This window comes from Benincasa hispida, chromosome 9 (assembly GCF_027475165.1).
Source record: "Benincasa hispida cultivar pf3 chromosome 9, pf3_genome.v1.1, whole genome shotgun sequence".
Taxonomy (NCBI): Eukaryota; Viridiplantae; Streptophyta; class Magnoliopsida; order Cucurbitales; family Cucurbitaceae; genus Benincasa; species Benincasa hispida.
The window spans coordinates 27,389,538-27,401,730 of NC_143486.1; the positions used below are offsets into that span (position 1 = coordinate 27,389,538).

The window sequence follows — 12,193 nt, forward strand, 5'->3', positions numbered from 1 at the left end:
AGTTCTTTCTTGCTTGCAGATTTTTTTTCTCCCAAATACAAATTTACCGTTCCTGACAAAGTTCGATTATTTTACCTATCCAAATTTAGGCACCAACAAGTATCATTAAATATATCACGATGTTTTTACTCAACACTAGTACGAGAAATAACCTTTTGTTTTGAAGAGCATCAACAGATTATATAATAGACAATTATTAACCATAAAGAGTTTTATGAAATCTGAGAACATTGTTTAAAAAAGAATTATCCAAGGCCACTCTCAATCATTTTAGAAAGATTTGGAAGTCTTTTTTGTCCAAGGATGATTCATATGGGTGCTCTCTAATTCATGTCTCAACATTATGGATAGACTTCAAAAACGCTACTCATGGATCTGTCTTTCTCCATCATCAAAGAAAAAATTAGTCTCACAATCACTGCACCTTTTGCTTTGCATTTAAGAAACCTTCATTTAAAAAAAAAAAAATTGGGTTATATTTCCTTGAGAATAATTTTATTTGCAAGTTGTTCAATTGGACTATACCTAACAATGATTCAATAAATGCTAAATTACCAGAATATAATATTACGGTAGTTTACAATCCATCTAGAATCATTTAAGATGGGTCTGAACCAAATTAATTACTTGAAAATGACTTCTATTTATTATCAAAGACTCAATATTTTCATTTAACAAAAAAAAACACTTCAAAACAAACTAGTTCAATCACTTTACATGATTTTTACTATAAGAAAAGACGGTGAATAATGAGTCTGCTAAATCTATTTGAAATAAACCATATGTATCCAAAACAAACTAGTTCAGGCATCAAATAACAAAAAGAAAATAAAATAAAACGAAATTATATGAATTTCCTTCCAAGCCTTCTCTCCCTGAACACACAATCATTATTAATCTATGGACCAACCAGAGAGAAGTACAACGTTAGACCTATATGAACAAATCAAAATTAAGGTCAAAATGAGATGTTGCTGAGCTTACAAGTGTTGGGCTAAAGAAAATAACAGAAGCGAAATCCCAATATAAAACAAATCACTTAAGAAATTACAAACATCCTACCAAAGGAAGGAGAAGCATTTTACCATTCCTATAACTTAGCAGACAGTTGTACAAAGCTTATCAGGATTCAGGACTACCATTTCCATAGGAAACTAAACCCCTTTGTCCAGACAAGGAGCTGGATCTAGACCGACTGTGAGAAGCAGCACTGCGACGTTTATCTGGAGATCTTGAACGTGACAAGCTATGATTACGATTCCTCGACTGCAAACTTTCTTTCTCTGGGGAAAGATTGTTCTTTGGTCCAAGACGTGATTTTAGTCTCTCGCTTATCTGCGTTCGCTTTTCCAAAGGACTGGGACTCCGCACTGGACTCCGACTCTTACTATGGTCTTTGTAACGACCACGATAGCTTCCTGGACTGCGCGAAACACTCCGGCTCCTCCTTCGATATCTAGATGGCACGGAAATTCCAACTCAACTATATTATACATCTATAAAGATGAGGAAACGGCTGTCTACTAAATGCAACAAAAGTTAACTTTCTCTAATAATACAACAATCCATTCGTACAGTTATCGATAGATAATACTAACTACAATAACAATATTTTTATAAATATGTTAAATGCCCAAAAAAAAAACATTTGGGATTTAATTCAAGGGATTCAATGGATAAGAAGTTGCAGTGTAGAGGCAGCTCTCAAAACTCTCATCTAGGTGGCCTAGAGGCAGAGTTGCTAAGGCAAGGTGAATTTGTAGGATGCTGCAGAGATACGTAGTTTTGGGTCTTCCTTAGGATCTCAGGTTGGAAAAGAGAATGTAATGGTAAACCATCTTCTTCTAGTTTTGTGACTGCCACGACATAGAGTTGGAAACATTTGAGGCCAGTAATGGAGACCTTCATGAAAGTTTTTGGTCTGAAAATAAACTGGAAAATCTCATTTATTAAGTATTTTAAAGTGAATCCAAAGGAAGCCAGAAGGATCTCATGCAAGCTTTTACTGATCTAGCCGGCACAAATTTCACATTGGTGTTTCAAGGTTTTCCCTCGGGAGGGAGTCTATTGTATTGGCTTTCTGGAACCTAGTACTTGGGAGGATTTTATGTAAAACAATCAAGATTGAAAAACGAAAGATGGAAGGTAAAGCGGGCAAAATATGTGTTAAAAATAGAAAGTATTCAGTTGTATTTTTGGTAAATCTTCATAATAACTTGAAAGGTTGCAAGGAATCCCCAAAATTAGAAAGGTGGACGCAGTCATCAAGTCAAGTGTGAATTGTCTGCCCACTGGAAAATGGGGGCTTGGGTCTAGGGAATTTTAGGTCGAAGAACCAAGCAATGTTGACGAAACAGTTGTGAAGTTTCCACTTGAAGCAATTCTCTTTGGCATTCGGAGATCAGGAGCATACATGGTGTAAGTCATCACAGTTAGTATGCAGAATTAAAGATGGCTTTAATAAAAACCATTGAAATTATACAATCAAATGTAAAATTTTGGTGGATTAGCCCCTGCCCTGACCCTGAGAGTATGGTAGTTCTGTTCGTTGTTTGGGAGGATGGGTGTTCCTTTCATGGAGAGATTCTTTTATAGTATTCCTGGTGCTCCTTTCATAGAAAACATTGCTCAATTATTTTGTGAACGGCTGGACAGTCTTAAGAAGCAGCCCAGAATTCTTTGGATGAGTGGATGGTTTGAAGGCATTGCTTTTGGAGATTAGATAGAATGGAGGATAATTTCAGACAGAAAAAGAAAAAGGGATTTCTGGAACTTGACTAAATTTGTAGCTTCCTCTTTGACTAAACATTATTATGTTTAAATCATTCAACCTACAATTATAAAATAGTAGTTAAAATCATGTGCAAATGTATTACTTCAGTTTCTAATGGATAATAGATTAGAGACTTCAAGCGTACATGGCATTTTTAAAATAATTAACTTTCTTAGGTGTAACTATTGATTATTTTTAAGTTTCATGGTAATATATATTCTTCATATCAAGTTTTACTAAAGGACTACATGCAGCAGTTCTAAGAAAATGAGACCTTAACAGCAAAATATGTGCCCATATAAGGGATTTATCGACGTCTCTGTGTTCGTGAGACTGTGTGTGAGAGACACAAAAGAGAAAGAGGAAACCTTGGAGGGCTCCTGCCTCGAGGTGGGCTCCGGTATCGCCTATCAGGTGACCAATCGCGTTTGTTTCTGTAGCTTGAATACCTTCATATAAAATGAAAGAATTAAATTCCAAAGTCTTGCTTAATATAGTTAGTATCTTAAAATAAGTATCTATCCATAAAAAAATATAAATATTTACCCATTTCGACTTCTTCCATAAATATTTCTACCACCATAACTACGAGGACGTCCGGGTGATGGAGTACGGTAACGACGCACAAACGAGTACTGCTCAGTAAAACCACGCCCCTTCCTAACACGTTTTGGAGTGCCATTTGGAGAATGGCTTCTTGATGAAGTTTGACCATGATTTGAAGCAGAAGGATCGGGAGCTTTTCTAACAGGACTATGAACAGGGCTCCGAGAGGGCATTCTCCTATTCCGCTCATCATACTTCATCCCAGAATTTTTGGTAAGATTGCTCCTGGGGCTGTTTCTTGGCCTTTCAGGAGTAGGGCTCCTGTCAATTACAGGTGTAGAAGTTTGTGAAGCAACTGCTGGTATATAAGCTCAGAACAATACAACTGATGTTAAAGGAACAAACAGTAAGAAAGACACAGAAATAAAAGGAAATGAGAATGAAGTTGAAACCTGGAGAAGTTAGAGCCATCTGAAATGGGACGTTGATTAGCAGATCTCTCAAGTTTCTCAGTTTCAGTTTTATGATTATTGTTCAGAATATCATCATGCTTTGGGGACAGCTCACCTTCTTCCTGTAATAAATTAACGTCCTGATTTTTCTGTTTGTCCACAGTGGCCTCATTAACAGGATTCAAGGATTCCTTCTCATCTGCAATATTCAAATCATTTGAGTGTATGCTGCAGTATCATCATCTTGGAGATGTAACATGTGGACTTGTTACAAACCCTACTATCTCATTAATGCAAAAGAAATCAGAATTGAGTAGGAAAAGACAACATACCGATAATTCCTTTTGATTTAGCCTCAGAATGCTTAGAATCTTTAATTTTACGAGTAGCCGCATGATGATCAACTCTTTCATCATCAGAACTACTACTGCTATCACTTGTACTCTCACTCCCTGTGTCAGTTGAACTCCCAGAACTCCTGAAGGCAAATTATTATCAATGTCTAGAAACACACTGAAAGAATACTACACAGAGGAAAGCAGAAGGCTGAAGCCCAGCTAAACATGACACAAACCATTTAGCCTTGCGCTTTGAACGCTTTCCTAGTCGGCCTCTTTTCTCTCTTTTTCGGCCTTTTCTTTTCCTTCCACGCTGGGGCTTTGCTGTCTTCTTGGATCTCCTCTTCCTGTACTTTCCATCACTCGAGGAACTAGAATCAGAAAGTGATGAGTCTGAATCTGAAGAATATGAATCAGATTCAGTATCAGAGCTGTATGAATCAGATGAAGAGTATCTCCTCCTCTTTTTTTTCCGGTCCTTGGAGGACTTCTTCTGTCTGCCTCTCATTTGGTCATCAGAACTAGATTCTGAAGATGTAATCTTCTTCGACTTTTTCTTTTTCTCTGAAAAAAGTCAAAGAACCATGCACAGGCATTAAGAAGAACACCTTATTTCTTGCTTTGGTGGATCCAATTTTAACCTATATTAGTTCACTACCTTTTTCCTTTTTTACCACAGCTTCATCCTTAATATCTGATGGTTCACCACAGTCTACAATTTTCACAGGTTGTCCAGGTTTCCCATCAGCTGTTCCAATCTGCTCAATTTTCTTTAAAACATCCATTCCCATCACTACTTTTCCAAAGACAACGTGTTTCCTGTTCAAAATTGCAGGAAAGTGTCAAACGGACATATACTTATCCACATACAATAATGAGGTATCATTTCTGTTTGATTCTTGATTTAGAAGATGAGTAGGCGCCAGAAGAATGATCAGAAAATTATCAATATTCAAAACCTAGGGAGAATGTAAGAAAATACTCATTACCCGTCAAGGTGAGGTTGGGGCTTAAACGTTATAAAGAATTGAGATCCATTAGTGTTTGGACCGCTGTTTGCCATGGACAGCATGCCAGGTCCATCATGTTTTAGCCTGAAGTTCTCATCTGCAGTTCTCCAAATTTTTACGATCACAACACGAACATATATTTTGACAAGAGCTCAATGTACTCGCGAAAATACCTGAAAATTTTCCTCCATAAACACTTTCACCACCGGTCCCTACAATGTAGTTAAATGTTGTCCATTAGATACCCAAACATTAAATAATAGCATTTCAAAGAAGACAGAGAAAAAAAACCCCTTCAAATAAATCATGACAAGAAAGAAGGGCATACCATTTCCCCGTGAAAAATCACCACCCTGTAAGACCAAAGACATGATTTAAGGGAAAGAAAATGGTTAATTTACGTTGAAATCTTTTCTGGAGAAAGAATAAATGCATGCCTGGAGCTTCATTTTTAGTAAACAACTTCATCCAAAATAATAAAAGAAAGATGCATTTGATTTTTCTTTTCACTCATAACAAAGACATGCTTACATTCAGCACGTCAAAAGAGGTACCTTCACAGCAAGTCATTATAACTATCTAAGGAATAAGTGCATCAAAAGCATTTTTCTTTATTTAGTTATCTAGTAATAGAGAATCAAAAAAAGATTTATCTAAGAATAAGTGCATGAAAAGCATTTACTTCTTTATTCATTTATGTATTATAATAGAATGAAAACCATTTATTTGTTTATTGATTTCTAGAAGCTCAGCATTTAATGATGATTGAAAGAAAAGAACCAAATTACAAAAGTATCATACTTGAGCCATGAACCCTTTAATAATTCGATGAAAAAACGTTCCTTTGTAGTGAAGAGGCTTCTCTGTAGTCTTCCCAATCCCCTTTTCACCTATGTTGAAAGACGAAGAGGCAATTAATTCTTACCGGACAGGTACTTAGGCAGGCAATGTCATTGGAAAAGAATATATTCACCTTACTGTCTTAACCTTTCTGACTTAAATACATCAATTAGTTATTGACTTTTTAGTTTTCACTATGGCCTGCTACTATTGGACAAGTCTAGACTACACTAGAAAAATTATATATAATTTCAGAGATTGTCTTCTATATATCAGGCATCTATCAATAGCAAGAAAGAATTGTTAATGAATTTGAAATCAGATATAAAATGATTGAGATTTTTTTTAAAGATAATTCTTGATGTTCCTTGAATAATCAGAAAAAAGATTTTAAACTTAAAACCTACCTGTACAGAGTGCCCTGAAATTGTCTGCAGTTTTAGGAACAACATTAGCGAAGAGCTGCATTGTTCAAAAAAGGAACAAGTTATCAGCAATCAAGCACAGAAGATATTGTTGCTTCCTTTCAACAGAGATAGGGACCAAAGAAATTAACAAGATCATTCTTTGGGCCTTTTCACTCACTTCTATGACAATTCTTTGAACTGGTTCCCCATCAATTGAAACATCCAAGAATACTAAAGGATTCTTCTTCTTGCTCATCACTTGCAGCTTCAGAGAAAGAAGAATTTAGTACATCTAAATCATATGGGTAATCTATATATGCAATCAAACGTGCAAATTTCTTAAACCTACATCTGGGTAAAACGGAATATACAAAACATAATTGAAAAAAAGAATAAAAAAAATTGTAGCTCCCTTTATGAGTTTAAGCAAAATAAAATTAACAAACATATCAGATCCCACAAAAGCATCAATCTTAATCATCTACTGCTGCCGTCTATCAACGTCAAGGTATTACATTGCATAAAACTATTGGATTAGCGCTAACTCAAGTAGCGTGACAAAACCCTAAACCCTAAATCAAAACCCATTTCGCCCGAGGAGATTTACTTCGCATAAAAAATTCTTTCGAACTTTAGGAACTCCCAGATACAAATTCTTGTGAAAACAAAAGGGAAAAAGCTTCGTAGAAACAGAAATCTTTCTAGTAACTGATGGACAAATTAAAAATAGCTAGCAGTAAGCTTTATGGCTCAGACGAAATCACGTAAGATTAGATTGAACGTATGTGAAGAGAATTGGGTTCGATGAGAGCTCCAAATTAGCTTACCTCACAGATTTTTCTTACTCCACCAAGAGGAACGGCTGAGTTGCTTGAGCTTTCGTTGAAGTGAGTTGCGTTTCGGTATTTGAATCCTACTGTTTATAGTTTTTTCCTTTTTTTCAATTTTATTGTATAATTTTATTAAGATAATAGATCAAAAGAAAACATTTTCAAGTTACAGAATGATTTTTATCCCACTTTTCTAGACTAAGAATTTTGACATCTTGCTTATATTTGTTGGAAGAAAATAATATATATATATAGAACTGAATATACGAGCAAACTAATTACACTTCAATTACTAAAAACAATAGATTCAATTTATAATATTCAAACCCAAATGAAAGCCACATAATGTAACAAGATTTGATAAAAAAAAAATAATCAAAGACTTGAAATAACCTCAAAACCTTTAGAGACTTCACAACGTAGTTGAGACACAATTCTAGTAAGTGTTGTCCTAAAGACAATTATTCACTTTGCATAGGTTGTAAGTAGACTATAGTTATCGTCTTAGCAAGATACAACGACTAACTCTGGTAGAACTACAACCTCGAACTACTTTGATGTTTGCTCTCAACTCAACTCAACTCAAAAACAAAAGTGTAACACCCCCACATTTTTTTTAGTAATAATGTAATTTCAGTAACTTTATTATTTGGAATTTCAGTAATTGTTATTAGTTGGAGGGCATTTTTGAAATTTTAGACTTCAAGTGTAAGTGTGGGAATTTAATTGTTGGCGTGAAATTATTCAATTTGAAAATTAATGGCAGGATTTAATTTTCTTTTGAAACGGAAAGGAATTTAATAGTATAAAATAGAATAAGGAAATGAATTAAATGTAATTATACTTATTTCCTTTTTTGTTTTATTATTATTATTATTATTATTATTATTATTATTATTATTATTATTATTATTATTATTTTATAAAAATTAAATCCCCTTTCTTCCTCACGCAATCCGGCGCCCCCTCCCTCGAAATTTCTCTTCTTCTTCAACCTCACCACACGTGCCCTAGCCGACCTCCACCCCTTTATCGCGTGGCCGTCGCTGTTGCTGCCCAGCCGACCACTATTTGTCGACCGTCGGCCCAGCACCACCTCCCCAGCCTGAGCCGCCATCCTCCATTCAAGGTTGCGTCGCCCAGCCGAGGGCGTTGTTTCGTTTGTCAGCCGCGCATCAGATCTGTCCGGCTCCATCGCTGATCTAATCCATCCAGCCGAGCGATCGTCCAGGCTGTCGCCCCCCGAGCCCAAGCCGGTCTCTGCCGCTTCTCGTTGTCGTTTTCGACCAACCGTCGGTTCGACTTTCGCCGTCATTCCGTGGGGTTTTTGCCAGAACTTGGAATCTGGGGTAAGATCTAAAGTTTGTATTTTCTTGGATGGGTTTGGTCACTCTTTGGGTTTGGATTTAATTTAGTATAATGTTTATGTTGTGAAGCTTGGAATGAAGTTTCAAGGTGTCGGGACCCGCTGTCCAATAAGATTATAGTTCGGCTCCAGGGAATTTTGGAGCGTGTTTGGTAAGTAATGTGAAATTGAAGCTCTTCGGAATGGGTTAATATGCTGGAAATTGGTTTTAAATTCCAAATTTTGGGTTATGAATAGATTGGTATCTCCGTGCTAAGCTTGGAACATATTTCTAGATCATCACATAGTTTGGGTAAGTTGTTTTATGGAATATGAGGTACTTTCGTATTTGGAATTTAATCCTAAACGTCGGACTTAATTCTGATTTTGATTCAGGGTGTGATTCAAGAATTTTACTAAGTTAAAGGAGGGTGTGGATTACTTTTTGTTAGATTTGATTTCAAGGTAAGTAATCTTACTACTGGAACTGCTCGCGGGCCAAGCATTAGATGTATGCTAGCATGATAAATGAATGTTATGGCAAAATGACAGCATGATAGATTGATAGTATAACATGATCAAAGTATGTTCTGTTACGAGATCCGAATTATTTATTTACGCACATAGACACTTGAATGCTAGTATGAGATCGTATGTGATTCCATGGTTGTATTTGATCTGATGATGTTGAGGTATACATGTATGTTATAGAACCATGATGTTGAGGTATATGTGTATGTTGTAGAGCCATGATATTGAGGTTTATATGTATGTCATAGATTCGTACAGTGATAATTATGACGTAGAGACTGTGCAAATGTCCTTACTGATTAGTTAGATGCCCATTAGATTTTGTGTTTCCTTCGGGATTCACCAGTTTGTGTTTTCTTTGGGATTCACCAGTTTGTGTTTCCTTCGGGATTCACCAATTTGTGTTTTCTTCAGGATTCACTAGTTGGTGTCTCTTTTGGGATTTACTAGAGGTAATGGACATACTTAACTACAGTCGGATAGGACTCATGTGTCTCCTTTGGGATTCACTAGAGGTAATGGACATACTTAACTACAGTCGGATAGGACTCAGTCTCCTTCTTGTTTCATGTGTATATGTGTCCCATGAGGACTAGAGCAGTGTATATGTTTCACCAGAGGTGGGTATCTAGAGGACATAGATGCCTACTGAGTATTTTATACTCATTCTTTCTCATGTTATTATTTCAAATAAGGGTAGAGATGCACCGGCGATGAACAAGCGGAATTCGTGATTGAGCCACTAGGACTAGTTTTTTACGCTTCCGCATCATGAGATTTAAAGTTCCTTTCATGTTTCTCTTAACTTTTAGTTTTGATATTTAAAACTTTCTTTTAAGAATTGTTTTTCAGACTTATTTATTGTCCTTTATGATTTATGGGTACCCTACTATTGTTTTAGTATTTGAATTTAATGAAAATCTTTTGAACTTACCTTATTTAATTAACATTTATTTCGCCATAACCGAGTGTTGTTTTGAGTTCCATGCATGCATGTATTTAATAACGGCCTAATTAAGTCCTAGGGGGTCGGGTCGTTACAAAAAGAAAGAAAGAAGAGAACTTTTCACTTTGGAATGGGATGCTACAAATGAATAACCAAGTTGCTATTTGTAGGCTAGCAACTTAGTAATTCTCCACAATACAAAATAAAATCAAATAAATACAAAAATTAAAACATTTGTCTGTTTTAACTCAATTGAGTTGTTACTTGATCAATTTATTTATAGGCTGACAACTTATTTATAGGCTAGCAACTTAGTAACTCCCCACATGAAAGAAAGTGAGAAAAATCAAATAAAAACTATTGAGAGCAAACATACCAAGTTATGCATCAAGAGAGGTGTATTTTGGACTTGAACCTTCTTTAGTGAATATCCATCGAATTTACCAAATAAATTGTGCGACTAAGCTCTAAAACTATTCATCTTATTGATGAATTGAGACAATAGATATTTGTTCAGACTCTAGGACTAGTATTGTCGTAACCACCCTCGACCCGAGTAAAGATAATTTATTTTCACTGATCGAAAACTTGTACGACAAAAGCAGTAAAGTGGTAAGATCGGGATCGAATCCACATAGAGATTGTTGAATCAACTTAGAACGATTTATAAATTCCACTTAAAGAGGGTTTTGATGAGTTTGTTTTTGTTTTATAAAGTAAATTGACAATCAAACAGAGAAAAGCAAGAGTTAGCACAGAAAATGGTTGAATCAAAGTAAGGGAAAAATCTTGGGATTAGTTTGTATGTTTTTTAATTTCTATCATGAGGTATTTTTCCAATTATATGAACCCTTCAACCTATTAAAAATTCTAATAGCCCAATTAGCCAATTTTGATAAAAAATCTAAACCAACACTAATTCAGTTTAAAACTTTTTCTTCTTAGCGACATACGAGTTAAAACTGAAAAACATTAAGAAATGGTTTAATTGTTGAGACATACTACAAGCCGGAAAATCATATCTTATAGCATGATTATTTGGGAAAGATTATACTAGGGTATACATGAGTTTGGCTAGAAATAGTCTAGACCTTAAACATGCAATTCTAATACGTACAACTTAATCAATCAATAATGCATAGGCTAGAATGATTTTGCATACAAAGTTTTCAACAAATTAATTTTTCAGAAAAATTCATCGAAACTCTATTAATATTAAAACGAATCCATCCAAAGGGTTCACAACAATTGAATAAATTAAGCTAGTAACCTTCGAGAATCAAGACATACAAATTATCTCAAGAAAATTACCTAGCCTCTAAAAGGTATATTGGAATTACAATGAACGAAAGAGAACTGAGGCTGACTATGGTGATGATTGCTCAGTAATTTGGCTTCAATGGCTCCCAAAATCGGACTAGTTTCTCAGATTTTACTCTATTTGAAGTTGTATTTCAGTATGAATGAGGTGTGTTGAAGGCTGACCCCAAGCGTCTTATTTATAGGTTTCGTGCAGTGTTGCAACGCTTGGAAATAACGTTGCAATGTTGTGCGTATATTGGAGACCATCAAGGAGGCGTTGCAACGGTGCCTCCAACGCTCAGTTGCCCCGTTCAAGCATTGGGATGCGTTGGAACGCTGGCGATGATCCAACTCCGGAGCATTGTGACACTTGGGGTAGCGTTGCAACGCTGCCCTGTACCTGATACTACTGCCTTCTAGTGTTGAATGAGCATTGGACTTAGGCTTATGAAAAGTGTTGCAACGCTAGAACAGGGCAGAATTTTCCTTTTGCATCTTAGCTCGATTTGGTGCGTTTGACTCCCAATTTTTCCTTCCTTTTTACTTGATTCTTCATCCTTACAACGTACTTAAGACTTGATCGTCCCGAGCAAGATTATAACACCTAGCCATGGAAATTGATAAGAAAATTGTTCACTCCATTCATCGAATCCTTTCTCTAACCTCAACAGTCTTAAGGGTCGCATAATAAATCAAATATCAAATACTCACTCAATCGAGACTTGTTTTAAAAGGTCATTTTTCAATTAAATCCATGTATGAATGAAACACTAAGACACGAAACTTTTTCTTAAATAAAAAAATACCCGAAAAAGTTTTATGCTACTCCCATTTCATCTTCTCTCTACTCTGGCTCAACCATCAGCTCGAGAC

At 35.7% G+C, this 12,193-nt stretch overlaps 1 protein-coding gene across 3 annotated transcripts; it reads right to left on the minus strand.

Moving 5' to 3' along the window:
• Positions 1 to 934: 934 nt before the first annotated feature.
• Positions 935 to 7,398, minus strand: LOC120085864 (peptidyl-prolyl cis-trans isomerase CYP63). Of its 3 annotated transcripts, none has more exons than XM_039042097.2 (14): positions 7,194 to 7,398; positions 6,545 to 6,631; positions 6,367 to 6,421; positions 5,921 to 6,009; positions 5,448 to 5,472; positions 5,293 to 5,331; positions 5,099 to 5,216; positions 4,768 to 4,928; positions 4,346 to 4,673; positions 4,104 to 4,249; positions 3,772 to 3,970; positions 3,320 to 3,640; positions 3,142 to 3,222; positions 935 to 1,456 (listed from the first exon to the last, which is right to left on the minus strand). In XM_039042097.2, the coding sequence occupies exons 2-14, from the start codon at positions 6,620 to 6,622 to the stop codon at positions 1,123 to 1,125; spliced, it is 1,974 nt and encodes a 657-aa protein (XP_038898025.2). In that variant the 5' UTR covers positions 6,623 to 6,631; positions 7,194 to 7,398; the 3' UTR covers positions 935 to 1,122. The 3 variants fall into 3 exon arrangements, with proteins under 3 accessions (XP_038898025.2, XP_090173772.1, XP_038898026.2); XM_090317646.1 differs by lacking the exon at positions 7,194 to 7,398 and adding an exon at positions 6,974 to 7,163; XM_039042098.2 differs by lacking the exon at positions 935 to 1,456 and adding an exon at positions 2,524 to 2,831.
• Between the last annotated feature and the right edge of the window lie 4,795 nt (positions 7,399 to 12,193).

What these genes read in the sequence shown, in the direction of transcription:
- LOC120085864 (XM_039042097.2), bottom strand. Translation starts at nt 6,622, where the DNA reads ATGAGCAAGAAGAAGAATCCTTTAGTATTCTTGGATGTTTCAATTGAT. An exon ending in TGTGGTAAAAAAGGAAAAAG is followed by an intron (nt 4,674 to 4,767) that starts GTAGTGAACTAA and finishes GACTTTTTTCAG; the next exon opens with AGAAAAAGAAAAAGTCGAAG. An exon ending in TCAAAGCGCAAGGCTAAATG is followed by an intron (nt 4,250 to 4,345) that starts GTTTGTGTCATG and finishes ATTTGCCTTCAG; the next exon opens with GAGTTCTGGGAGTTCAACTG.